The sequence below is a fragment of the Larimichthys crocea genome, chromosome XIII (assembly GCF_000972845.2).
Source record: "Larimichthys crocea isolate SSNF chromosome XIII, L_crocea_2.0, whole genome shotgun sequence".
Classification (NCBI taxonomy): Eukaryota; Metazoa; Chordata; class Actinopteri; family Sciaenidae; genus Larimichthys; species Larimichthys crocea.
Window position 1 is genome coordinate 37,020,709 of NC_040023.1, and position 22,169 is coordinate 37,042,877.

A 22,169-nucleotide genomic window follows, 5' to 3' on the forward strand; every position below is an offset into this window, starting at 1 on the left:
CGTGAGAAATGCATAGGATAATTACTCGGCGTGCCACGGCATTATTTAAGATTATCATGATCGTTAATGAAGATCGGACTGATGTGTGCTTTAACATGTTCTCTGAGATGCAAACCTACAGGATGTGCATTAAAAAGTGCTGAATAATCTCCTGATTTGTGCAAGTTTGAGCCCTCCGCCTGCAAAACATCACTCAGACTGCACGTTCCTGTAGATTTATCTCCAACCAAGAGATTCTCTGATCACCAAATCGAGGTGAGCCAGCCAAGGAGACGGTAAACACTGAAGGGAAACGAGGCGTTATTCATCAACCCCGCTTCGTTTTTTTTATTGGTTCCCCGTCAGTTTGGCTCATTAATTCAAATGATGTGACACAGGAAAATTGTTGTGGCAATCAGAAGGTTAGTTAATCCAGCTAATTAAAGCCTGGACCTAATCGCCGTCTCCACTTGAAACTCGAGGAAGACACAAAAAGCATCGAGCCATTTCATGAGCTCAACTGTGCCGTGTGATTTCTGCTCACAGGGGTGGAGGTCAGAAATGATGCAATATCCTAAGAAAACACAAAGGCTGTGTGTGTGTGTGTGTGTGTGTGTGTGTGTGTGTGTGTGTGTGGACTAGACAGATTAAGATGTAGTATATAGCTGATTTTCTGCAGTGCATGTCGGTGAAGGGCCCACAACTCTTCCAGACAGTCACTTTAGTAAATTAAAGACATTGTGCATCAGTTTGTACTGACCGCCCCCGTACTCCATCCAAACACTGTTTAACCACAGACATTAATTCCTCAAACACACTGTGTGTCTCCGTTGAAAAATGCTGGTTGGAGGTGGTGGAGGTTGTTGTTGTTGATTTGTAGCTACACACTGACACCGTGTGTCCGCTGACAGGTGGTGCAGGAAGTCTCCATGAAGCTTCATCTGCACATGAATCCTGTTTCCTGTGACATCAGTGTGAAGGACGTGATTTAATGTTTACAGTCGATCCTCGACACATTAAGACACATACATGAGTGTAATCCCACTGTGGTAACTATGTCCAGCTGTACTCGAGTATTTGTCCTGATTACATTACTTCTGACTAGTCCAGCAGCAGTCGGCCCAGCTCGGCGTCTTTTAGCCTTTTATTTCTCTTCTTAGCTTCCTCCGTCAGCGTCCTCTTCGCTCTCTGAGCCTGGTTACAGCTCCGGTTCTGGCACGACACCAGCTCTGCTCTCCGTCATCATGATCCCGCACCTCCTCTTCTTCTTCTTCTTCTTCTTCTTCTTCTTCTTCCTGGTGGTTCAAAACGCCGGTGGTACAAACAGTAACACTCCCCCGGTGCTCTGAGATAACAGAAGCTAACAAGCTGAGCTAACACGAGCTAACAGCAGCTAACATTGGCTATCAAACTGAGCTAACAGCAGCTATCAAACTGAGCTAACAGAAGATAACAAGCTGAGCTAACAGAAGCTAACAAGCTGAGCTAACAGCAGCAAACAGACTGAGCTAACACGAGCTAACAGCAGCTAACGAACTGAGCTAACAGCAGCTACAGCTGGCAGCAGTTTACTTCACTGTCCATCAGGAGAGTTGACATCAGAGGGAAAACCAGAAACAACTTTTCATGAATTATTTGGTCCAGAAAATATCAACAATGACAAATATCTGACACAATTTAACAGATTTCTGTTATTTTGAGTCCAGAACTCACAGATGTGTTGACATTTTGTTTATTTGAGGATCTTCTTCAAAGGCATTCAGCAAGTTTTAGTGTTTATTCCACAGTTTAGAAGTAACATTTCTCGTCTCATATTTAGGGCTCGTCCGGGATTTGAACCCGGGACCTCTCGCACCCGAAGCGAGAATCATACCCCTAGACCAACGAGCCACTTACACAACAGTCTGGCTAACAGACTGAGCTAACATGAGCTAACAGAAGCTAACAAACTGAGCTAACATGAGCTAACAGCAGCTACAACTGGCAGCAGTTTACTTCACTGTCCATCAGGAGAGTTGACATCAGAGGGAAAACCAGAAACATCTTCTCATTAATTAAATTTGTCCAGAAAATATCAACAACGACAAATATCTGACACAATTCAACAGATTTCTGTTATTTTGAGTCCAGAACTCACAGATGCAGCTGTAGCTGCTGTTTTGTTTATTGAGGATCTTCTTCAAAGGCAGCATTGGACGTTCAGCAAGTTTCAATGTTGCACATTTTAGAAGTAACATTTGTCTATGACATTTCCTGTCTCAAATTAATCAAATCATACCCCTAGACCAACGAGCCACTTACACAATGGTCTGGCTAACAAACTGAGTTAACATGAGCTCACAGCAGCTACAGCTGTCAGCAGTTTACTTCACTGTCCATCATAAACTCTGTAAATCACAGAGAGTTGAGGCGGAGCAGCCGGAGGACATCAGAGGGAAAACCAGAAAACATTTCCTCCATAAAATATGATCCAGTTTCACCAGAATCAGTGAAATAGTTGCTGCTGTGTGACTTGACTAAATCAACACTGATTCTGGTTTCAGGACTTGAACAGTGAGTTCCTGTGTTTGTGTGAGCTTTAATGTTTTATGTCACTGTCATAAACTCGTGTACTGTTTAATTATACAAGTGCACGTCTAAGATATTCTTTATATTCTTTAGTGTGGAGGCATGAGACGCGATGCAATCGAGTTTTTCTTACGTTAATTCAAAACTGTGCATGAACACATATCAAGCTCCTGCAGTCAGACTTCTTCATCTCCTCTGTTTGCCTTTTTAAAGTCTGTTAAACACAACTGGAACAAGAAGTAATTGTGTTTTTTATTTTGCTCTACTTCCCTTTTCTATTTGTTTAATGTGATTCTGATTATCTCGCCTAAAGTTTTCAGGAGGGGAAAGGAGAGAATTTAATATTTTCTATGTGCAACACACAAAATGACTTATTAACACATTTATATTAGTAAAGCAGCAAACCTGTGGCTAGATGAGGCTTAACGTGACTCAACCAGCTTTCACTGTGGACTGAGTGAAACGCCGGCAGTGATCATACCTTCATATTAAAATGTTGACATATGTTGTTATGTATCTTTGAATCAGAGACCGAGCATCATGTCAGTGCAGCTCGCGTGGCTCTGTAATGAGGATAACAGCCCCCACAACAGATTTCCTCCTCTGAGATCAGATAAATGAAATGCACACACAGTTAGCCGTTAGACCTGCAGGTTCTCACAAATACTCGATGCCTGAGACGCTCCTGGAGATTATTCAGGACTCCAAATTGGATTAGCAGAGATGCTTCTGCCAGCAATTAGTCTGAGGGAATAGATGAGCTGAAAGAAGCACAAAGCTATTAATTAAAGCTGGAGGGAAGACGTGCCACGGAGTTCACACTGTAGCCGTGAAGACGAGTCGCAGTGGGACGAAGAGGTGTCAAGCAAAGTAGCCCATCAGAGGAAGAAGCCTTGAGAGGAGCGAGGAAATCGATAACGCCCTCAGCTGTGCTTTTACTGCCCTCCATGGTTCGACTCTTTCAGGAGAGTCTCGGGCAACTTTAGCATCACAAAAAGTTTGTTAAAGCGTGCGGTTGACATGTTTTCTCGCCTCATTAGAAAATTAATTTGAGAACTCTGTAAGGCGACATGAAGGTCCACACAGGCCTGGAGGAAACGCAGCCCAGGAGTCGAGGTCGATCGAGCGTTGGACATGCGAATGCTCGGCTGCAGGACTTTGTTGCACGAAGCTAAGCGATCAAACGTCTTTCATGAAAGAGACGATGAGAATTAATCCTGCTTAAGAGATCTGCACGCGTCTGCCGGGATTACTTCTCACTTTTGTGTTATTTGTGTTTGTTTTCATGAAAAGAGCAAATAAAAATGTTTATTACAAAGCTCATTAAGAACTCTGCGAGCACCTGTCAGAGGAATAAAAGCAGCTTTGGAGAGGAAAGAAGTATTTTTGCATTGCACAGTGAAGCTCCGTCCGACAGACTTCTCTCACTCTGAGCTGTAATAACTGGGATTAAATGTGTTTCTTTGATCTTAAGTCACAGCGACATTTTCTCTGCATCAATGCTGCCGGCGAGAACACCTTCACATACTCGTACAAACTGAAATGATTCACTATATTCATGAATAGAAACTCAGTCAAAGCTCTGTGCTAAGCGGAGTAAGTTGCGTCTTTTCAAGGATTATTATGAGAAACACAACATGGAAGAGGAGAGCGGTTTGATGCTGGTGGGAAAACAAAGATGTGCCTTTTGTTCTCAGCTGGAAAGTGAGATGAAAATATATTTTAAGACACCAGTTTGACCTCCAGAGGAAAGGCTGGGCATCGAACCACAACCCTTAAAGTGCTGAATTCATGAGCTCGTTCACTCATTCTTTTACCAAATAGTTTCTGATTTAAAGGTCCAGTGTGTCCGATACAGTGAGATCTATTTACAGAATCCAGCAGATATTAAATATAATATTCATAAATATGTTTTCATTAGTGTTTAATCACCTGAAACTAAAAATTGTTGCCTGGACTGTGAGCTCAGAGCCTCGGGGGAGTGTTAGTACCACAGGAGTTTTGGACCACGGGGAGGAAGAAGAAGAGGAGGTTCACAAGCCAAGTGTGCGGGGGATGCTGTCGGAGAGCGGAGTCAGTGTCGTGCCAGAACAGGAGCTGGGCAGTGTAACCAAGCTCAGCAGTTTCTATGGACATAATGGCAGAGGAGACAAAAGTGAAGAGGACGCTGACGGAGGAAGCTAAGAAGAGAAAAGGAGAGAGTGAGCGAGCAAGAAGCCGCCAGACAAGAGTAAATGTGGGACTGACTTTTAGTGGTTGGTCAGCGAAGGTTCTGGTCCTGATGGACAGAGCGGAGCAGCTCAGGGAAATATCCTGAAGAGATAGTTCTGAACATAACTTTTATTAAGTTTGAGAAGTTTATTTTGTTCCGTCAGATTGGCCCAAAAGTATCAAAACACTTCACAGTACACAGCGTCTTATATTTCTGTGTATCTCACATCAGTTGGAGATCCATCCTCAGTACATCAGCCTCTCTCTGCTTGTCACCCCCCCTCAGGTTCCAGCCCGGTCCCTGCGGTTTCCCAGGCCACATTTTTTTGCTGCGTACCACTTCAGATCGTCTGCTGAGTTGTCCAGTCAGTCGAATCCTCTGCTTCCCAGCTGGTTGTTCACCCCCCCACTGAGTCCCTCATTAGCCAGCCAGCCCCGGTCAGGATTCCTCTTTTGTGTCTTCTGTTTTCATCTGTTCCTCTGCAGCACAATGCTCAGCTGATCTGCCCTCTGACTCAGTCAGCTAACCTTACTTGTGTTTACCACAATCCGAGCATCCTCCTCCAGCCCCTCTAATCTATTAGTTTCCCAGCAGTCCAGCTCCCTTCGAGGCGCCTCTCCATCCGAGCCTGAATTTGTCTGCGTCAGGCCCAGAGCCTCGTCTGAAATGATGTTCCTCCTCTGTCTGAATTTCTATCCTGTTTCAGCTGCAGATCCTGCTTTCATTTCTCTCCTCCATCCTGCATCTGTTCATCTCAGCCTCTAATAACTCTCTGTTTGCCTCGGTTCTCTGCCCCTGTCACTGTCTCTATATTTTCAGCCTGTTCCCTGCAGTCACCACCCTGACTACCCTCGGGGCGGATGTTGGATTGTGTACCTGGAAGGGAGGCGGGAGGGCAGCCTCCAGCGACAGAATGTCATCCACAGACTCTCGGTGTGTCTGTCCTGCTTCCCCTTGCCCTCCAGTTGCCCTCACCAGCCGACCCAGGTGCTCCCCCCATCACACAGTGTTTATATATAGAAACCAGTTTTCTCAGCCGGTCTCGGCCAGATTGATTGTTTCCAAGGGTGCTGCGAGCCTTCAGGCCATTCCTGTCACCTGAACCTGTTGTGCCTGCTACCTGCTTGCTTTTTGTCTGATCACCAGCCTTCTCGCCTCAATCCCCTTTGGAGCTGTTTGCCTGATTTGACTGCCTGCACACGACCGACTGTGAGTCTGTTTTTGACTCCTGATTAAAGTAAAGTCTGTGTTTGGGTCATTTCAGCTGTGAAATGTACTGTGGATTCAGTCAACAACTACAGTAATTATAGAGTTACTGTGAAAGTTGCAGCAACCAATGACGTACTGTAGACAACAGCTGCCTGTTAGTTACTGTGAATTTCACAGTAACCTGTTTACAGTGTAGATCATGTGACCTGATTTAATAATCATCGTTAACCAGATTATCCGTGCGACACCTGATTCTACTTTTACCTGGATTTAGATAAAGCGATGACCTTTTTCATGCGTGAAAACTGTTTATTCGTAATACCTAGCATGACAAAGGCAGATAAGAATCAGCCAGAGAAATCTGCCAAACAAAACTGCTGTGAAGCAAATCCAGATTTCATTTTGTTTCTGTGCTCCAGGCTGTCGGATCTCATCATCAGCTGACCGTGTTTCGGGTCAACATCAGGCATCCCAGCCAGGGTCGATCAGCGCTCGTGTGCTTAATGGATTTCTCCTTTTGATTCGCAGACATCTTGACACAATCCAGGCAGGATTTTTACAAAATAAAAGGATAACTGAGGCATCGAGTGGTGATGAGCAGGTTTCAGCCGACAGCTGCCAAGTCGCTGGCATCGCATCATGCTGCATGTGTTGGCTGCGAGGTCTGGCAACATGCTCGGTTTGTGGTTGTTAAGATGACAATGTGTGTGATGGGTGTTTGTATTAAGGTTATTGCAATGTTATCGGTTTGTTGGGGCCAATATTGGCCCGGCAGTTAGACACAGATGTTGATAGTGATGTGTGCTGCCAATATGATATAATTATACTCAACCAGTGTAAGTAGCATCAGTGTGAGAAGGCTGCTAATCGATTAATGGAGAAAATAATCAGCTCATTAATCAATAACTGAAGCAACATCATGACCTGTGATCAGGTGAACGGTGTCTCTGTCATTCGTACGTCTGTTCTCACACTATGTAACTTTGGGCTCCGGGTCGGGAGAAGTACGTAACGCTTTACGGCACTAAGTCACACAGCAGCAACTATTTCACTGATTCTGGTGAAACTGGATCATATTTTATGGAGGAAATGTTTTCTGGTTTTCCCTCTGATGTCCTCCGGCTGCTCCGCCTCAACAACCATCCGCAACATGTGACCCTAACGACCCACAGGTGTCCCTAACGACCCACAGGTGTCCTTAACGACCCACAAGTGTCCTTAACAACCCACAGGTGACCTTAACGACCCACATGTGTCCTTAACGATCCACAGGTGACCCTAACGACCCACAAGTGTCCTTAACGACCCACAGGTGTCCTTAACGATCCACAGGTGACCGTACAGAATGCTGGGAGCAGAGCTGGTGTTGTGCCAGAACAGGAGCTGGGCTGAGCAGCCTCTATGGACATGATGGCAGAGGAGCAGAGAGTGAAGAGGACGCTGACGGAGGAAGCTAAGAAGAGAAAAGGAGAGAGTGAGCGAGCAAGAAGCCGCCGGACAAGAGTAAATGTGGGACTGACTTTTAGTGGTTGGTGAGAGCTTGGTGAAATAAAAGGCTGAAAGACAGACGCCGAGCTGGGCTGACTGCTGCTGGACTATTCAGTAATGTAATCAGAACAAATACTCGAGTACAGCTGAACATATTTATACAGTGGGATTACACTCTGACACTGGAGGTGTTGAATTGTTCTGTGCAATGTTGCCTTCAAGTAAAAGTCAGTAGTAGCTATCATTAATATAATTCAGAAACGCAGTAACCTTGGAGTCTTAAGAAACTCCATTTTCAAACTAATAACTCAGTTTTATCCTGGATGTCTCTACACAGCTTTTACTATTACTACAAAATATTGAGCAAATGACACATTCGGGAGTCTGTAACCAAAAGATGTTTGCAGGAAAAATTACTGAAACGACTAACCAAGATATTAGATATTATTAAGGAGTAGTAAATACCATAATTTGAAAAATATATAGTTTTTTTGTTCAAGTATCTGGATGTCTAAATACCAGCTATCAGCAGCTCTCACATTTTCTCACATGCAGTTCCTCCTCTTGAAAATTCATTGCCACTTTAATTAATCATGTACTCATGTACTGTTGGCTTTGGTGGATGATCAGTATTCACTCTCCTCTGGTTTCTCTATGTAGTCACATTTATCAGTCAGACAAGGAAAATTGGTTCGTAGCCCAAGGAGGTATTAAGACTTACAAGGTCAGGTAGCAGCTCCTTTGCAAGACGTGTCTTTATGGAGAACTGACAGGAGCGAGCAGGGGAGATGTTCGCCCTGCAGGCGCTGCCAGATGAGCTGGACCTGCAAAGTGAAAACGCTGCCTGACTGTGAGAGATTTCACTCATCACAATGATTTAACTGTACATTTACTGAACGTCTAGAACCACTGTAATCCCACCGAGTATTTGTTCTGATTACATTACTTCTGACCAAAAACAGCCAATCATCAACCAGCTAATATTACTGACTAGTCCAGCCTTTCAGTTTCAATGTTCCACATTTTAGAAGTAACATTTGTCTATGACATTTCTTGTCTCCTATGAAGGGCTTGTCCGGGATTTGAACCCGGGACCTCCAAGGACATGACCTCCTGTTCTGGCACAACACTGACTAACAAACTGAGCAAACTGCCTGAGTGATTAGATACAGAAATTGTCTCAAATTAAGGGCTCGTCCGGGATTTGAACCCGGGACCTCTCGCACCCGAAGCGAGAATCATACCCCTAGACCAACGAGCCACTTACGCAACACCCTCGCTAACAAACTGAGCTACCATGAGCTGACAGCAGCAAACAGACTTAGTTCACGTAAGCTACCTCTCTCTCCCTAGATTCCTCCATCAACGCCCTCTTCCCTCTCTTTTCCTCTGCCATTACATCCACAGAAATGAATGGCCATACATACAAATGAAGGGCTCGCTTTAACTTTTAAATTAACAGCAGCTAACAGACTGAGCTAACATGATCTAACAGCAGCTACAGCTGTCAGCAGTTTACTTCACTGTCCATCATAAACTCTGTAAATCACAGAGAGTTGAGGCGGAGCAGCCGGAGGACATCAGAGGGAAAACCAGAAAACATTTCCTCCATAAAACTGTCCATAGAAGCTGGTCAGCCCAGCTCCTGTTCTAGCACAACACCAGCTTTGCTCCCAGCATTCTGTATGGTCACCTGTGGGGTCGTTAAGGTCACCTGTGGATCGTTAAGGACACTTGTGGGTCGTTTAGGACACCTGTGGGTCGTTAAGGTCACCTGTGGGTCGTTATGGACACCTGTGGGTCGTTAAGGTCACCTGTGGGTCGTTAGGGTGACATGTTGCGGATGGTTGTTGAGGCGGAGCAGCCGGAGGACATCAGAGGGAAAACCAGAAAACATTTCCTCCATAAAATATGATCCAGTTTCACCAGAATCAGTGAAATAGTTGCAGCTGTGTGACTTAGTGCCGTAACCTCGTGGGTGGAGCAGCTTGGAGTCTGACATGGATGAAAAGCAGTTTTCTAATGGAAGCACAACAGGAAACCAAAGACAAACACACTCATTATGTTGTTAATGAAACAGGAGTCGTTAGAGCTTCACAGTGTTTATAATTCTTTCTAAGAATCTTTTTTTTTTTACAGGTTCTGCTGGACTCGAGCTCGCTCTGTCTGACATCAGTGAGATTTGTGTAGATTGAAGGTTAATCCACGTTTCTTCTCTGCACCACCATCTCCCTCCAGGCTCGTGTAAATCCCATCTCTGCTCTTTAATTTGATACCGAAGAAAAAAACGCTGAACGCATCGAATCTGCGACTGAGATAAAGTAATCAGTAATCAGTAACAGCTGTGCAGTTTGGACATTTTCTTGTCAACATGACGACAGAAAACATTCTCAGGTTTTGAATTCAGATTTTTAACAGTCCTGAGTTCTTTCAGATCAATGATGAACAGTCACAAGAAGCAGGACGAGTTGTTGCACCATCAAACTGTTGCTCAGTTTGCTCATTTGTCTGACGCTCTGCTCCAACAACCTGCTACAAATGTGCAAAAGCATGCTCCTCTTCTTCTTCTTCTACTTCTTCTCTGATCTTTGTCTTCTGAAGCGTGAACTGAGGCCCGGGAGACTGACACAGCAGCAGCAACAACCAATCGGCAACCTCCGCTGTCCTTAGCCGAGCCAATCAGCGACTTCCCTCACGACACAGGCTTTCGTAACCATGTTGTGTGAAGTGTTACATGTGTGTGTGTCTTCACACAGAGTGTGTGGAGTCAGTCCATGTTCAGAGAAGTCATTTATCACGGAGAGAATCAGAATGAGGTGGAGCTGAAACAGGGTTTCTTAAACCGCTCAGACTCATTTATACGAGATTCTCATTAATGAAGATATTTAATGTGTTATAAATGTATTTGTGATTTAAGTGCATGCTGCATCTAGAACTTAACTTATTTTTACAAATGACAAGAAAGCGATGTGGCAAATCTCCCATGACGAGACGTAGCAACCACGTCAGAGCAGATACGACATTTTAAATGAAGATTAAAGTTGAAATATTCATGAAGTAAAGACTTTACAGCAGCGTGCCTGCAGGAAGTCACTGCTCCCCGCCAAGAAATACTCTTGGCTAGCTGATTCCCTTTGTTTCTAGTCTTTGTGCTAAGCTACGCTAAGCATCCTTTAACTTAAAGGAGCAGCGTGGAGGATGTACAGCTGAACACCCCTCGCGTCAGTTTGAGGTGTGAAGGAGAAACATGTAACGTCTGGGCTACTGTAGAATCATGACTGACTCCATGAAAGAAGACCCACGACGTCTGTAGACGTAAAAAAGTTTCTGACTGAATGATTTGTAGGGGATGAATATTATATTACATATTCTGCAGCTTTAAGCTCAAACATGTCGTACCAGAAACAAAACCACCTCATCAGAATCTGTCAAAGAGTCTTCCTCCTGCCTGAAGGTTTCCAGGTGTTCTGAGCTCTGTGCATCCATAAATACATGACTGATTTCAGTATGCATCTGTCCGACCTGTGCCTGAAAGAAAAACATCTCCCAGACTCTCAGCACCTACAGTCCTCGCTCGCCTCCACCAGGTGGAGACGCTGCACAACGTTTGCACGCCGACAGCTGACCGAGGACATTATGTAAGCTCGGAGCTTTAACCTGCTCTGCACAGTCACTCTCTGACCCTCAGCCGGACTGTCACGTCCTGTCCGAGCCCGGAGCGGCTGTTTGCATCTGTCAGGATGAGACAGCAAAGACTCGACACCAAAGACTGGACAGCAAAGACTCGACAGCTAGATACTAAATATAATAAATAATAAACAGACTGCTTGAGATTCCTATCACACCGTAACCTTAAAACAGTCTCTGCACACATCAAGTCCATCTGCTGCCTGATGTGTTTAAAGCTTCATGTCTTAGTAATGACATGACATGACTGCAGAGGTCACCTCTGACCTCCCTCACTGTTTTTAAACAAGCTCTCTTTAAATCTTTATTTGTGATTTGTGGATGTAATATAAGGGCCACACCTCCCCCCTCTATCATCCTGCTTGTAACATACATGCATATATATATAAAGAGAGAGAGAGAGAGAGGGAGAGAGGGAGAGAGCGAGAGAGCCTACCTGGAGGATTGCTATGGCAACAGGTTGCCAGTAGCGACTGGGGTACCACTACATCCCTGCGTGAGTCTGCGGGGATGAGCGGCGCGTCAGGACGGAGGAGAGAAGAGAGGAACAACAAGCGGAGGGTGAGGTCTGCCCGGCTCAGTCAGCACACACAGAGACATCACAGGAAACACTGCGAAGCTGTGTGACTCTGTGGTGAGGTGAGGAGCCCGCAGGTCTGCGAGGAAGAACCAGAACCAAGAAGGAGAACCAGAAAATCTACCGGGATGGAGAGCCGCCGCCGCCGCCGCTGACGCCGACGGAGACCCCCCCGAGCTCCGTCCTCACAACAACAGGTTAGTGTTCACACACCTGCAGGTGAAGCACTCACCTCCTCCACCTCCTCCACCTTCTTTTGTCTTAATTTGATCAAGGTGTGAAAGGTGCATCCACGTGTGCACGCGTCCGGCTGTGTTTGGCTCGTGTACCGGCTCGGTGCCACGCGAAGCCTGATAACGGAAAATATAACATGCATCTTTTTTTTAAATTATTTATTTTTTTAAATATATATATTTCTATAAACGTGCATGTAAATGGCGGCTCTTCATTTCGCATTGACTTGTTGTTGAGGCTGCGGGTGTGTCTTACCTTTGATCACAGCTGGAAGATGCGACTATATGAGGATTCATGTTCTTATATTTATTTATATATATAAGATATAAATGCATCTTTGCATGTGTTAAACTAGAGTGGCGTCATATTTGTGATTTTTTTCACACCTTTCTTCTCTTTTGCTTGAATTTCTTCACATAAAAACATGAAAAAAATGAAAGAAAATTAGATTTATTATTCAAGAATCTTGTAATGATTCATTATTTATAATTTTTGTTGTTGCATTTTGGGAATTCTTGATCAGTTTCACTTGTTTTCATGTTGAAATGTGAATATCTGTCTCTCTCTCAAACACGTTGTGGCATTATTTTAAGGGTTAAAAATGTCAACATAGGTAGAAATAAATGTGAAATATTCGACAGTTAAAAGTGTCGTTTTGTTCTGTGACAGCTCCTCTGACGTTTAACCACACAGGACGTTTTAGATTGTGAAATTATCGACAACACGCTGGTAAAATAAAGTCCAATCACGCCACTAAATCATTTCATTTCACCTCGTGTGATGCACTTTGAATTCTCCATTAATCATAGTCATCACACACACACACACACACACTGAGCCCTGCAGGTTAGACCAACTTTTCAATATAATTGGCTTCATTTCTAAATTTGGCTCCGTGTCCTTGTCACACTCGGTTTTACTCTCGGTGCCTGACATTGTTTCATCTCCTCGCCACAGCAGCCGTCAACTGATTGGCCCAAAATAACTCGTGCACTTAAAAACACGTCGGCCTGGACGTGCTTCATCTGGATTTCTGTCATCTGCAGTTTATTTCAGGACTAAATAAGAATTTTCAAAAGGTGCATTGTCTTTAAAGAGTTGACAAGAGGCAGATTAAACGTTTGAGCGCTCGCTCGTATAACTGCTGATGAATTAAATGTTCCTAAGTGCGTTACAGAGCAAACAGAGCAGAGTGGTGCTAATACTCAGTAACCTCACCGTGTCCTTGGAGGGACAAGAAGGCGAGATCTTGATGTGACAGTAAATGTTTGTGGAAAACCAGAAAACAACCCGTTCCCGATCATTCTCCACGGCGAGGGCTGTGAATGCATCACTGCTGTGAAATATCATTTCTGAGTTTTAAGTGTGATGGATTACAGACTGCTGATCCGCGAGGCTGAAGGCTGCTCCCTCTCCCTGTCTCTCTCCTGAGAGTTACAGAGCTTTTTTATTATTTTTTTATTTTCTAAGGCAGAAAAAGACGGCGGTCCTGCCCATCTCGTCACTTTAAACGGTCTCATAACATCCACCTCCTCCTCCCGAGTGATTTTCAGCCTCTGTGACGGCTCTTCACGCTTACAGAAGCGTAACCGAAGGACACAACCCCAAAAAGATTTGAGCTTTAGGGGCTATGCAAACATTTCACAGGGCCAACTGATGATTTGCTAATTGATCAGGAAGTGATAAGTGGAGCCAATTAAGCAAAGAAAAGCCAAGGTCACACTCCAACAACGTGTTTCCTTCACTCACTGTGAAATCCACTGGCAGCTGTCGACAAGTAACTCTATGGTATATTATTTGGTTACTGTCATTTTCTGCAGTGATTCTATAGTTACTGTAGTTTTTGACTGTATGCACAGTGTACTACTGTGAAATGCTTTACAGTCATTTACTGGAAACAAACATTATCTTCTGTATTTCCTACAAAACTCCTGAGATCCGGTGACGCTGCAGTGGAGTCCATCAGGACGAAACTATCCTTCAGTTTGGAGACAGAAACAGTGCTGAGCAGGAGCTTCTCTTTATTGTCTTGAGATCCTTTTCTTTCTCTGTAATTACGTGCATTCCCATTTTGTCAATATAATGGACAACTGCAAAGAACATCTGGGTGAACTTCATATCTAGATCATTTGGTTTAGAAGAGCGGGTCCCAAAAGTTGAACAGGATGGAAGAATAAAACATGTTTCTGCAACGTTTTTCCGGTTTTTCTCTGATCTAATGAAACTCCTCTGGCTGAACCGACCTCTGGCATATTAGCTGTAGACATGCAGGAGTAGATGTTACTTGGTTTTAAGTGTTTGGTCAGATCGGTGCACCTGACTTGCTCTGTTTGTTTGAACTCAGCAACAAAGTTGAGGAACAGAATTTAGCGATATTTTGTGCACGAGTAACAACCAAAAAACAGTCTGAGAAATCTCACCCACCCTCCAACCTTGTTTATAGAACAGACGATCCAACGGTCTTCACACTCATCTTTGCCAGAACAAATGATCCACACAGAAAGCTGCTCAAGCTGTTCACACGCTCATTTTTAGCTCGATTCGGTTGAAAATAAAAATCAGGTTTCGGTTTGTTTTTATGAGAAAATGATGTCCAAGTCCCAATGAGACAGACCTTACCTAACCACCTGTAGGCTCTCTGCTGTCACTGCCCAATCTCTGATGTGCTGAGCTTGCTGTAGAGTTGTTGAGTTTAAATTAGGATGAGTTCAAGGGGCCAAAAACAAGCCTCCGGGCCCCTGTTAACCCCCGACCTTCTGGGTATTCTGAGAGACAACACCATTAAAAGGCTCCTCACCCAGTTGGTCACTGTAGTTTTTAGGAGATGTACCTCAGACATGAGTAAACAGTGGATTTTGTTTGGAACTATTTTTAGCTGTGGATGTGGATCTGGTGAGCTCGAGTGAGTATTTCTGGCAGCAGGATGATTGACTCAAAATAAACTACAGTGTGTGTGTGTGTGTGTGTGTGTGTGTGTGTGTGTTTTCCTGGTAATGAAGGAATGTGTCACTCATGTGTAACAGTGTGGCTCATTTATGTGTTTTTAATAGTCTTCAGACGACAATGGAGCTCTGTGGCACGGAGGGAGGAACTGTATCAGGATACTTGTGGGAAGCAGAAATGCATTGTTGGTTGGCAGCGAGACAAATATCTGAGCACAAACTAGATTTGTCACATTAGTTGATTTGTTAACTCTAATATTAATTTCATCACAGATGTTTGGGGATGTTTGCCCTGAAAAGGCAATTCCAAGATTTCTTTCAGAAAACATTAAATATGTTGGAAAATAGTTGCTTTGAACGACGTGTCACTGAAATGTGGAGTCAGAGGTTCAAACTGGATTTTGTGGGCGGTCCTTAAACGGCGGCTCGATGACACGCTGAGGCCACCCTGAGCAGAGAATCCATTTTTACCTGATTTTGACACAATTCATAAACTTGTCGATATTTTCAATCATTCAAATTTGGCTGGGTGGTTAACAACACTTTCTTCTTCGGTCTGACAAACTCAGAACACAGAACAGCTAATTCCTCGTTGATGTCCTCGTTGATGTAACCTTTCCTCATGTTTGAAACCAAACAGAACAGACTGGATATCATTTGCAGATGCAGGTCGGTTGCATGTGGACACATTTCTATGGAGATATGTTGTGGAAATGTCAGAATAGCCTGCTGTGGTTTAATGAAGCCGCTGGCCTCTAGTAAGTGTTGTATAACTAAAACTCCAAAGTGCCAATTCAAAGCCCCCGAGCTGCAGAAATTCAAGGCCAAAGGAGTCTCCTGAGCCTTCTTTACTCACAGAACAGCTTCTCGCCTGAAGTTCCAAAAATAAATTAATCTGAGAGGTACTTTGTTCTGGTCCGAGACATTTTGCTTTGTTCCTCTCGCCTGTGAGATTTGAGACTTTTTCCACGATTACATTGAATTCATGTTGTCTTGTTTCATCTGTCAAACCAAAGAAGACACGATCTCCAGTATAATCCGTCTGTTTGGATTGTCTCGCAGGTCTTATCCGCCGGCTGAGCCCATCTTCCCCTCCAAAATCTTTCAGCAACCGACAAAGAGCTGGAGCCGAGACGATCAAGCATGGATGTGCCCAGGATGGCCGAGGGCCTCTTCAGCAGCACGCTGTCCTCGTCGGGTGGCGGCCATCACGTGCCCTCCTACCTGACGCTGGAACAGAAGGCGGCGTTCGTCTTCGTGCTGCTGCTCTTCATCTTCCTGGCCCTGCTCATCGTGCGTTGTTTCCGCATCCTGCTGGACCCGTACCGCAGCATGCCCTCGTCCAACTGGACAGACCACACCGAGAAGGACACGTTCGATTACCGCATCGTCTGAGGAACCCGCGCCGAGGGAGCACAGATTGGAAAACAGAAAAAAAATAAAAATAAAAGACTCATTTGATGCTTAAAGAGCACTTTGGCCCTAAGAACAAATGACTGCTGATTCACCGGGAAAACAACAGCTTCCAGAAGATCTTCTGAAAGTTCAGACTGAAAAGAATTTCAACGTCTCGTCGTGGAAATGAGCGCCAACCAGAGTTCAACAGCTTCTCCCTGCCAAATCCGAAAATTCTCAACTATTACAAGACAACCAAGAACTATGCTATGAAGATGATTAATCCAACCACCATGACCGAGTCCAAGTGATGCACCAGAGCCACTTACGGTGACCCCATAACCGCCTCCCCGTTCCCCCGCCATCAGTTCTCTTGTGGACTACCTCGTTCCTCCTCCATCTCATGTGTGGAAGACTTTTCTCACATCTCACACAGGGTCGAATATCTTTCTGAGGTCTAAGCCAGTGGGATACTAACAGTTTACATCTTTATCATGTTTACGTATTTAGATTTTTATTGATAATGTAGACAATCAGTGTTTGAAACCGTTCGTGAAAAAGAATAAATAGTCGATTGGTTGTTTTTTTTTTTTTGTTCGTTTGTTTTCAACGTCTTAATTTGTGGACGGAAACGAGAGGTCCAAAAGCCTTCTGTGCGACTGATTCAGGCCGAGAGGAGTTTAATGCCTTATGTCTTTGTAAGATGTTCTGCGGTGGACGGTTCGTGTTCAAGGTCACAAAGCAGGTCAAGTAATTACAAAGAAGGGAACCGTCGAGGAAAAAAGTTCTCCCTTTAATGTTCCGGAAAGGTTTGGATGGATCGACGCCAGCAGTGAGTAACTTTAACCGTTCAGTGTGTGTGTGCGATAAAAAGAGGCCGGCGTCCACGTCTTTAGATGTCAACAACCAAAAGAGGTATTGAAGATTTAAAAAAAAAAAAAACATTTACTGTGCTGTACCTTGTGCCTAATTTGAAATAAAAAAAAAAAATAGTTTAGATTGATGTTTTAGGAAAAAGAAAGAAAATGGGTTTCTGTCTTTAAATGTAGTTTCTTTCTTTCTGGTGTAGTGCCCGTTTAAAGAAAAACTTAAAACAGCATTTTACTGCCTGCAGTCGGTATATTGACAGTTGGTATGCCAGATCTGCAGAGTGTTGATGATGAAGACGATGATCATCAAACCCTTTATGAACTGACGTCGCGGCTCTTTCGTTGGGCAATTTTTTCAACTGTGCGCCTTATAGTGTAGATTGTTTACAGTATCGTAGGTAGCGGAGACACGGACTGTGTCTCTGCACTTCACGGAGATGTCATACAACCTGAGAAACGTGATTCAAAAGAATAAACAAGCCCTGCTGTGTGTTCCTGCCGGGACAGGACGTGAACTTTGCCCCCCCCCTCTCTCTCTCTTTCGACGACATGTGATGTTCTTGTGATCTGCTGTGGCCTTTTCCTACCTATCGCAGATGTTGCGATGTCGTGATGATGATTTTTTTTTGGCTTTCCCGCATGTGTTTCCTGCAGAGTATCCTCTCCGTGCATGATAAATGGTGAAGTGCTTTAATCCTGATGTCGTAGCTCAAGCAGCTATTTCCTGTCCGTCTGTACCGGAGCCTCTTCTTTGGTTTGGTTTGTTTCAATCTGTTCTTTCACCCGGAGCCGCCGTTCTTTTGTAAAAAAAATAAAGAAATTAATAAAAATGATCAGAGAACACAACTGCCATGTAACGTGTTTTATTCCTTCAGTTTCTGTGACAGTGGCAGGTGTTAGGGGCCCAGCCACCGTGCCCTTTTTCCAGGGGCCCGAGGCCCAATACATTTTTATCAGCGGCTGGCAGCGTTAGCCGGCAGGTGTCTCGATTGGTTTTCTGTGAACCCAGACACTTTGTCTGGCTGCACACACACACACACACACACACACACACACACACACACACAGTAGTCTCCAGGCTCCAGGCCCGGGCTGCTCTTTGAGCCGAGACCTTCCCGTGAACGCCACGCAGAATAACAATCTTCTCTCCGACACCGACGCTGAATATGTTGATATGCAATCATCTGCTGCTGCTCCCTGAAAAAATCATTCCCCACGCTGAAGCAAGACGCGAATAGATCGACCTGTGAATGTAGTTAGAGAGTGTATCTGTTGTGTGTGTGTGTGTTACTTAATAATTCTTTTTGTATTATTTGTTGTGTTTTTTTGGGGGGAGGCCGGGAGCTGAAGCTCAGGATCAGAATTTCAAATGCGAAGCTGATCCCACAGAGGAGAAATATGCAGTCTGAGCTTTTTTGGATTATTATGTAAGAGACACGCTACGTCTTCGAATGCCAAAGCCTTTTCTCGCTGTTTGCTCATTCTTTTAAAAGTCAAAACAGGCGCCGCGGATGCATCCTCACCTGATAACGGCTGCAATATGAAAGCAGGAGTAAACATGCATCATTTGTTCAGACAGAAACCTGCTGCTGGAGGAGGAGGAAGCCGAGCAGTTGAAAACCTTTTGGGATGCAGAAGAACGACACCTTCACTCAGGAAAAAAAGCTTCACTCATCCAAAAAATACTTCTCTAAGTATCACTCGGGGTGTTTGAGATCCAGATCATTCCAAAATAGAAAAGCTTTTTAAAATCTCATTAGTTCATGCCAAACAAAGATTATAATCCAATCTGAAACACGCCCCAACACAGCACGCGGGGGAACATTAACCATTATGGATCAATATCACAGTCAAGCTTTATGCAACATGACTCATATTAAAAGAAAGCCACTGATAATTGAATTATTTTCACCCTCTGCTGTGCTCATGCTGAATTTATTCCCCCCTTTTTTTTCACCATTCATCCTCCGTTTTTAATTTAATGGCTCTCTGAACAAGTTGGAAAGGCCTGTTCCTGTGTGCAGGAGGAGAAGAAGAAGAAGAGAGAGACTACTCATACTGATGTATAATTGATTTCACAGCGGTGACATTTACAATATTCTGTCACCAAAGAAAAGGTGATCGTCACGTCTGCAGCTCGGTGTTACAATATTTGCTGGTTTAGTGAAGATTTGCTGCCTTTCTCTGACTTTAAATGACTCCAAATTAAAGAATTATTGGTCGTGGACGGTCGGTCGGACGAAACGAGCAAATTACGAAGACGTCCTCCGAGGCTCCGAGGAGCTGTGATGGATGCTTTCTGTTTTTTTAAACAGCTAATTGAGTGAAAAATTGATCGTAACAATGAGCTGAGAGATTAGGAGAGATTTGTCGCAGCCTTAAACGGAATAACAAGAGTGGAGTCGTGACCCCAAACGTTAATATTTGTCTGACACAATGAGTAAACATCAGAATCAGTGATGTGGCAGAGGAAGAGGAATCCAGATTCAAAGAACACAAATATTTTCTGCTGAGCTCGATTTACGCAGAATGACGACGGCGACGACGAGGCACCTGACGGTCTGAGCCACAGAGAGTTTATCTTCGGGGAAAGAAGAAAGTTGAAGTTCAATCCATCCGATAGCTCTGCGGGAAAAGTCAGAGGATCACCAAAGTCAGTCGGATTCATCCTCTGGGGACCATGAATGTCTCCACCCTGCAGTCGATCCGATCTCGATAGAAACGAGCGTCTCACAGTCTCAACAACAAAGGCTGAAGAATGCAAGCGGTTTGTAGGAATCTGTATTTTTGTGATTTGTTGACAAAAACTAACTAACTAAACTCCTCTTTGGTCTCTTCTCCTCTGCCATTATGTACCTAGACAACGCTAAGTTACATCGCCTGCTCGACCGGCTCCAGTTACTTTTCTTGTCTCAAATTAAAGGCTGTTGAGCCGCATTTTGTAATAAACGTCCAAAATGTAATAACTTTTTCATTTCATTTTGTAATAAAGCCGCATTTTGTAATAAACTGCCCCAACGCATTTTGTAATAAATTTTGCCGCATTATGTAATAAGTTATTACATTTTGACAAGATTATTACCAAATGCAAAAAATCTGCAATTTACATAATATTCTCTGTTAATGCAACCTTTGAATAGTGTACTGATAGTAATTGCTAAGTACTGCTACTAGGCTAATACAGTGATACTAATAATAGGCCTAGCTTTTACAAATACTTTAAAGTAAAATAAAATACAATTAACAAACAAATAAACTATGCTTTAGAATTGTTATTACATAATGCACCATGTTATTACATTTCCTAGAAAATAAAAAAGTTGCAAGTGCATTGTGTAATAATCTTGTCAAAATGTAATAACTTATTACATAATGCGGCAGAATTTATTACAAAATGCGCTGGGGCAGTTTATTACAAAATGCACCGTTATTACAAAATGCGGCTCAACAAGGCTCATCCAGGATTTGAACCCTGAACCTCTCGCACCCGAAGTGAGAATCATGTAACAAACTGGGCTAACATGAGCTAACAGCAGCTACAGTCGGCAGCAGTTTACTGTCCCTGTCCATCAGGAAGCTCGACGGATGACAGACAGCTTTAAGGGTGATGTATCGGTGTGAGGGTTTATTGGCGTGACAAAGAGACAAAATCAGGTGAGGCTGTCTCTTGAGGTGGCGCTGATCCGACTAGCCGTTCTGCTCAGGCGGGTCGTCACGAGCCTCGGGGCTCTGACAGATGAGGCGCTGTCTCTTCTGGTCTCTATGGGGCAGCCTGGGGGCCTCTGCCAGGTGAGCTCAGGCTGTGTGACTGCTCACACAACCTTCAAAACATAGCAAGGATACCCAGGTCCCAGGTGCTTCTGAAAAATGATGTGTTCGATTCATGTCGGCCTCGATCTGCTTTAGTCCTCAAAATATATCACATCAAACGCCGGCGCTGAGCTGTTCTGTGCTCACGTTTCAAGGCTGTTTAGGAACAGAGAGCCGAGTGCAACGATATTTTTCCCCCAGTGTCTGACTGTTGGCCACTGGGAGCTGCCCAGTATAATGATAGTCATTACTGGTGACCACTGGAGAGCTGCAGCGGCGCAGCTGGAGGATAAATGCTTCAACTGGCTGCAAGTACAAAAAGAAAATGTGGCTGATTTACATAATTGCAGAATTTCCCATGCAAATAACAACTAGTAAGTGTTTGGATCTTTTACATACACGAACACACGACGCCAAGTGCAAAAAAAAACAACATTTTTATTGAAAAATATTCCAGATTTAAATGTATTCAGCTTCTTTTGAACATATCACACAATGAGTCAACAAAACCTGATCTGAAGAATATTTAACTGTTAGAAAATCTGAACCCCAGAGCAACAATCTGTCTTTTATTTGTACGTGTTTGGATTTTTAGCACCAGAATTACATAATTTTCCCTTTTTTTTTTTACGTCTTAGTGACAAAAAGATGACACAGATGTCTTCAGGGATTTCCATAAAGTTAGAGGACTTAAGAAAAATCAAAATCCAAGCGACTGAGGTGTCCTGACTTTTAAGGGTGTGCAAGTTTTTTGACGGTTCCACACGACATGTTGACAGCTCTGAGAGAACTCGTGCTCCTACATGTTACTGCGAGACACCTCAGCTGACGGCTGATGTGGAGCTTTGAGGTGAACGGGGGGTGATGCTACTGCTGAAAAAACACATCTTGTACCTCGAACTGTCATCTCACTGAATTCTCTCCGGCCATGACCGACGGATGACGAAAGCTGACGACATGCCTCAGAACCGATTTCACACACTCGTAAGTCAGATTACGCCCCACAGACTTCATTAGACTGATGAACTTGTAACACTGTTGTCATGTCACGGGGTACAGGCGCCTCTAGTCTTTCAGACCTCCACAGTAATCCAAGCTGAGATTACAAACGGCATCACGAGCGTGAATTTGAAAGTTTTTAACTGTCCTGTAAAACTGTAAATTACATTATTGGATTTAAAAGCACACTGAGCGATCAC

General features: G+C 44.0%; 1 protein-coding gene and 2 non-coding genes across 3 annotated transcripts; 1 reads left to right on the plus strand and 2 right to left on the minus strand.

Annotated features, from left to right (window-relative positions):
* Nucleotides 1-1,797: 1,797 nt before the first annotated feature.
* Nucleotides 1,798-1,869, minus strand: trnap-cgg (transfer RNA proline (anticodon CGG)). Its single transcript has one exon. It is a non-coding gene; the product is annotated as a tRNA-Pro (tRNA).
* A 6,776-nt stretch (nucleotides 1,870-8,645) lies between these two features.
* Nucleotides 8,646-8,717, minus strand: trnap-cgg (transfer RNA proline (anticodon CGG)). Its single transcript has one exon. It is a non-coding gene; the product is annotated as a tRNA-Pro (tRNA).
* A 2,833-nt stretch (nucleotides 8,718-11,550) lies between these two features.
* On the plus strand, nucleotides 11,551-17,263 carry LOC104932807 (cortexin-3). The gene is made up of 2 exons (XM_010748117.3): nucleotides 11,551-11,917; nucleotides 15,959-17,263. Exon 2 carries the CDS (start codon nucleotides 16,040-16,042, stop codon nucleotides 16,289-16,291), a length of 252 nt encoding a protein of 83 aa, XP_010746419.1. The 5' UTR covers nucleotides 11,551-11,917; nucleotides 15,959-16,039; the 3' UTR covers nucleotides 16,292-17,263.
* The last annotated feature ends 4,906 nt before the right edge of the window (nucleotides 17,264-22,169 follow it).

Coding starts and splice junctions, on each gene's coding strand:
- LOC104932807 (XM_010748117.3), top strand. CDS start 16,040: ATGGATGTGCCCAGGATGGCCGAGGGCCTCTTCAGCAGCACGCTGTCC.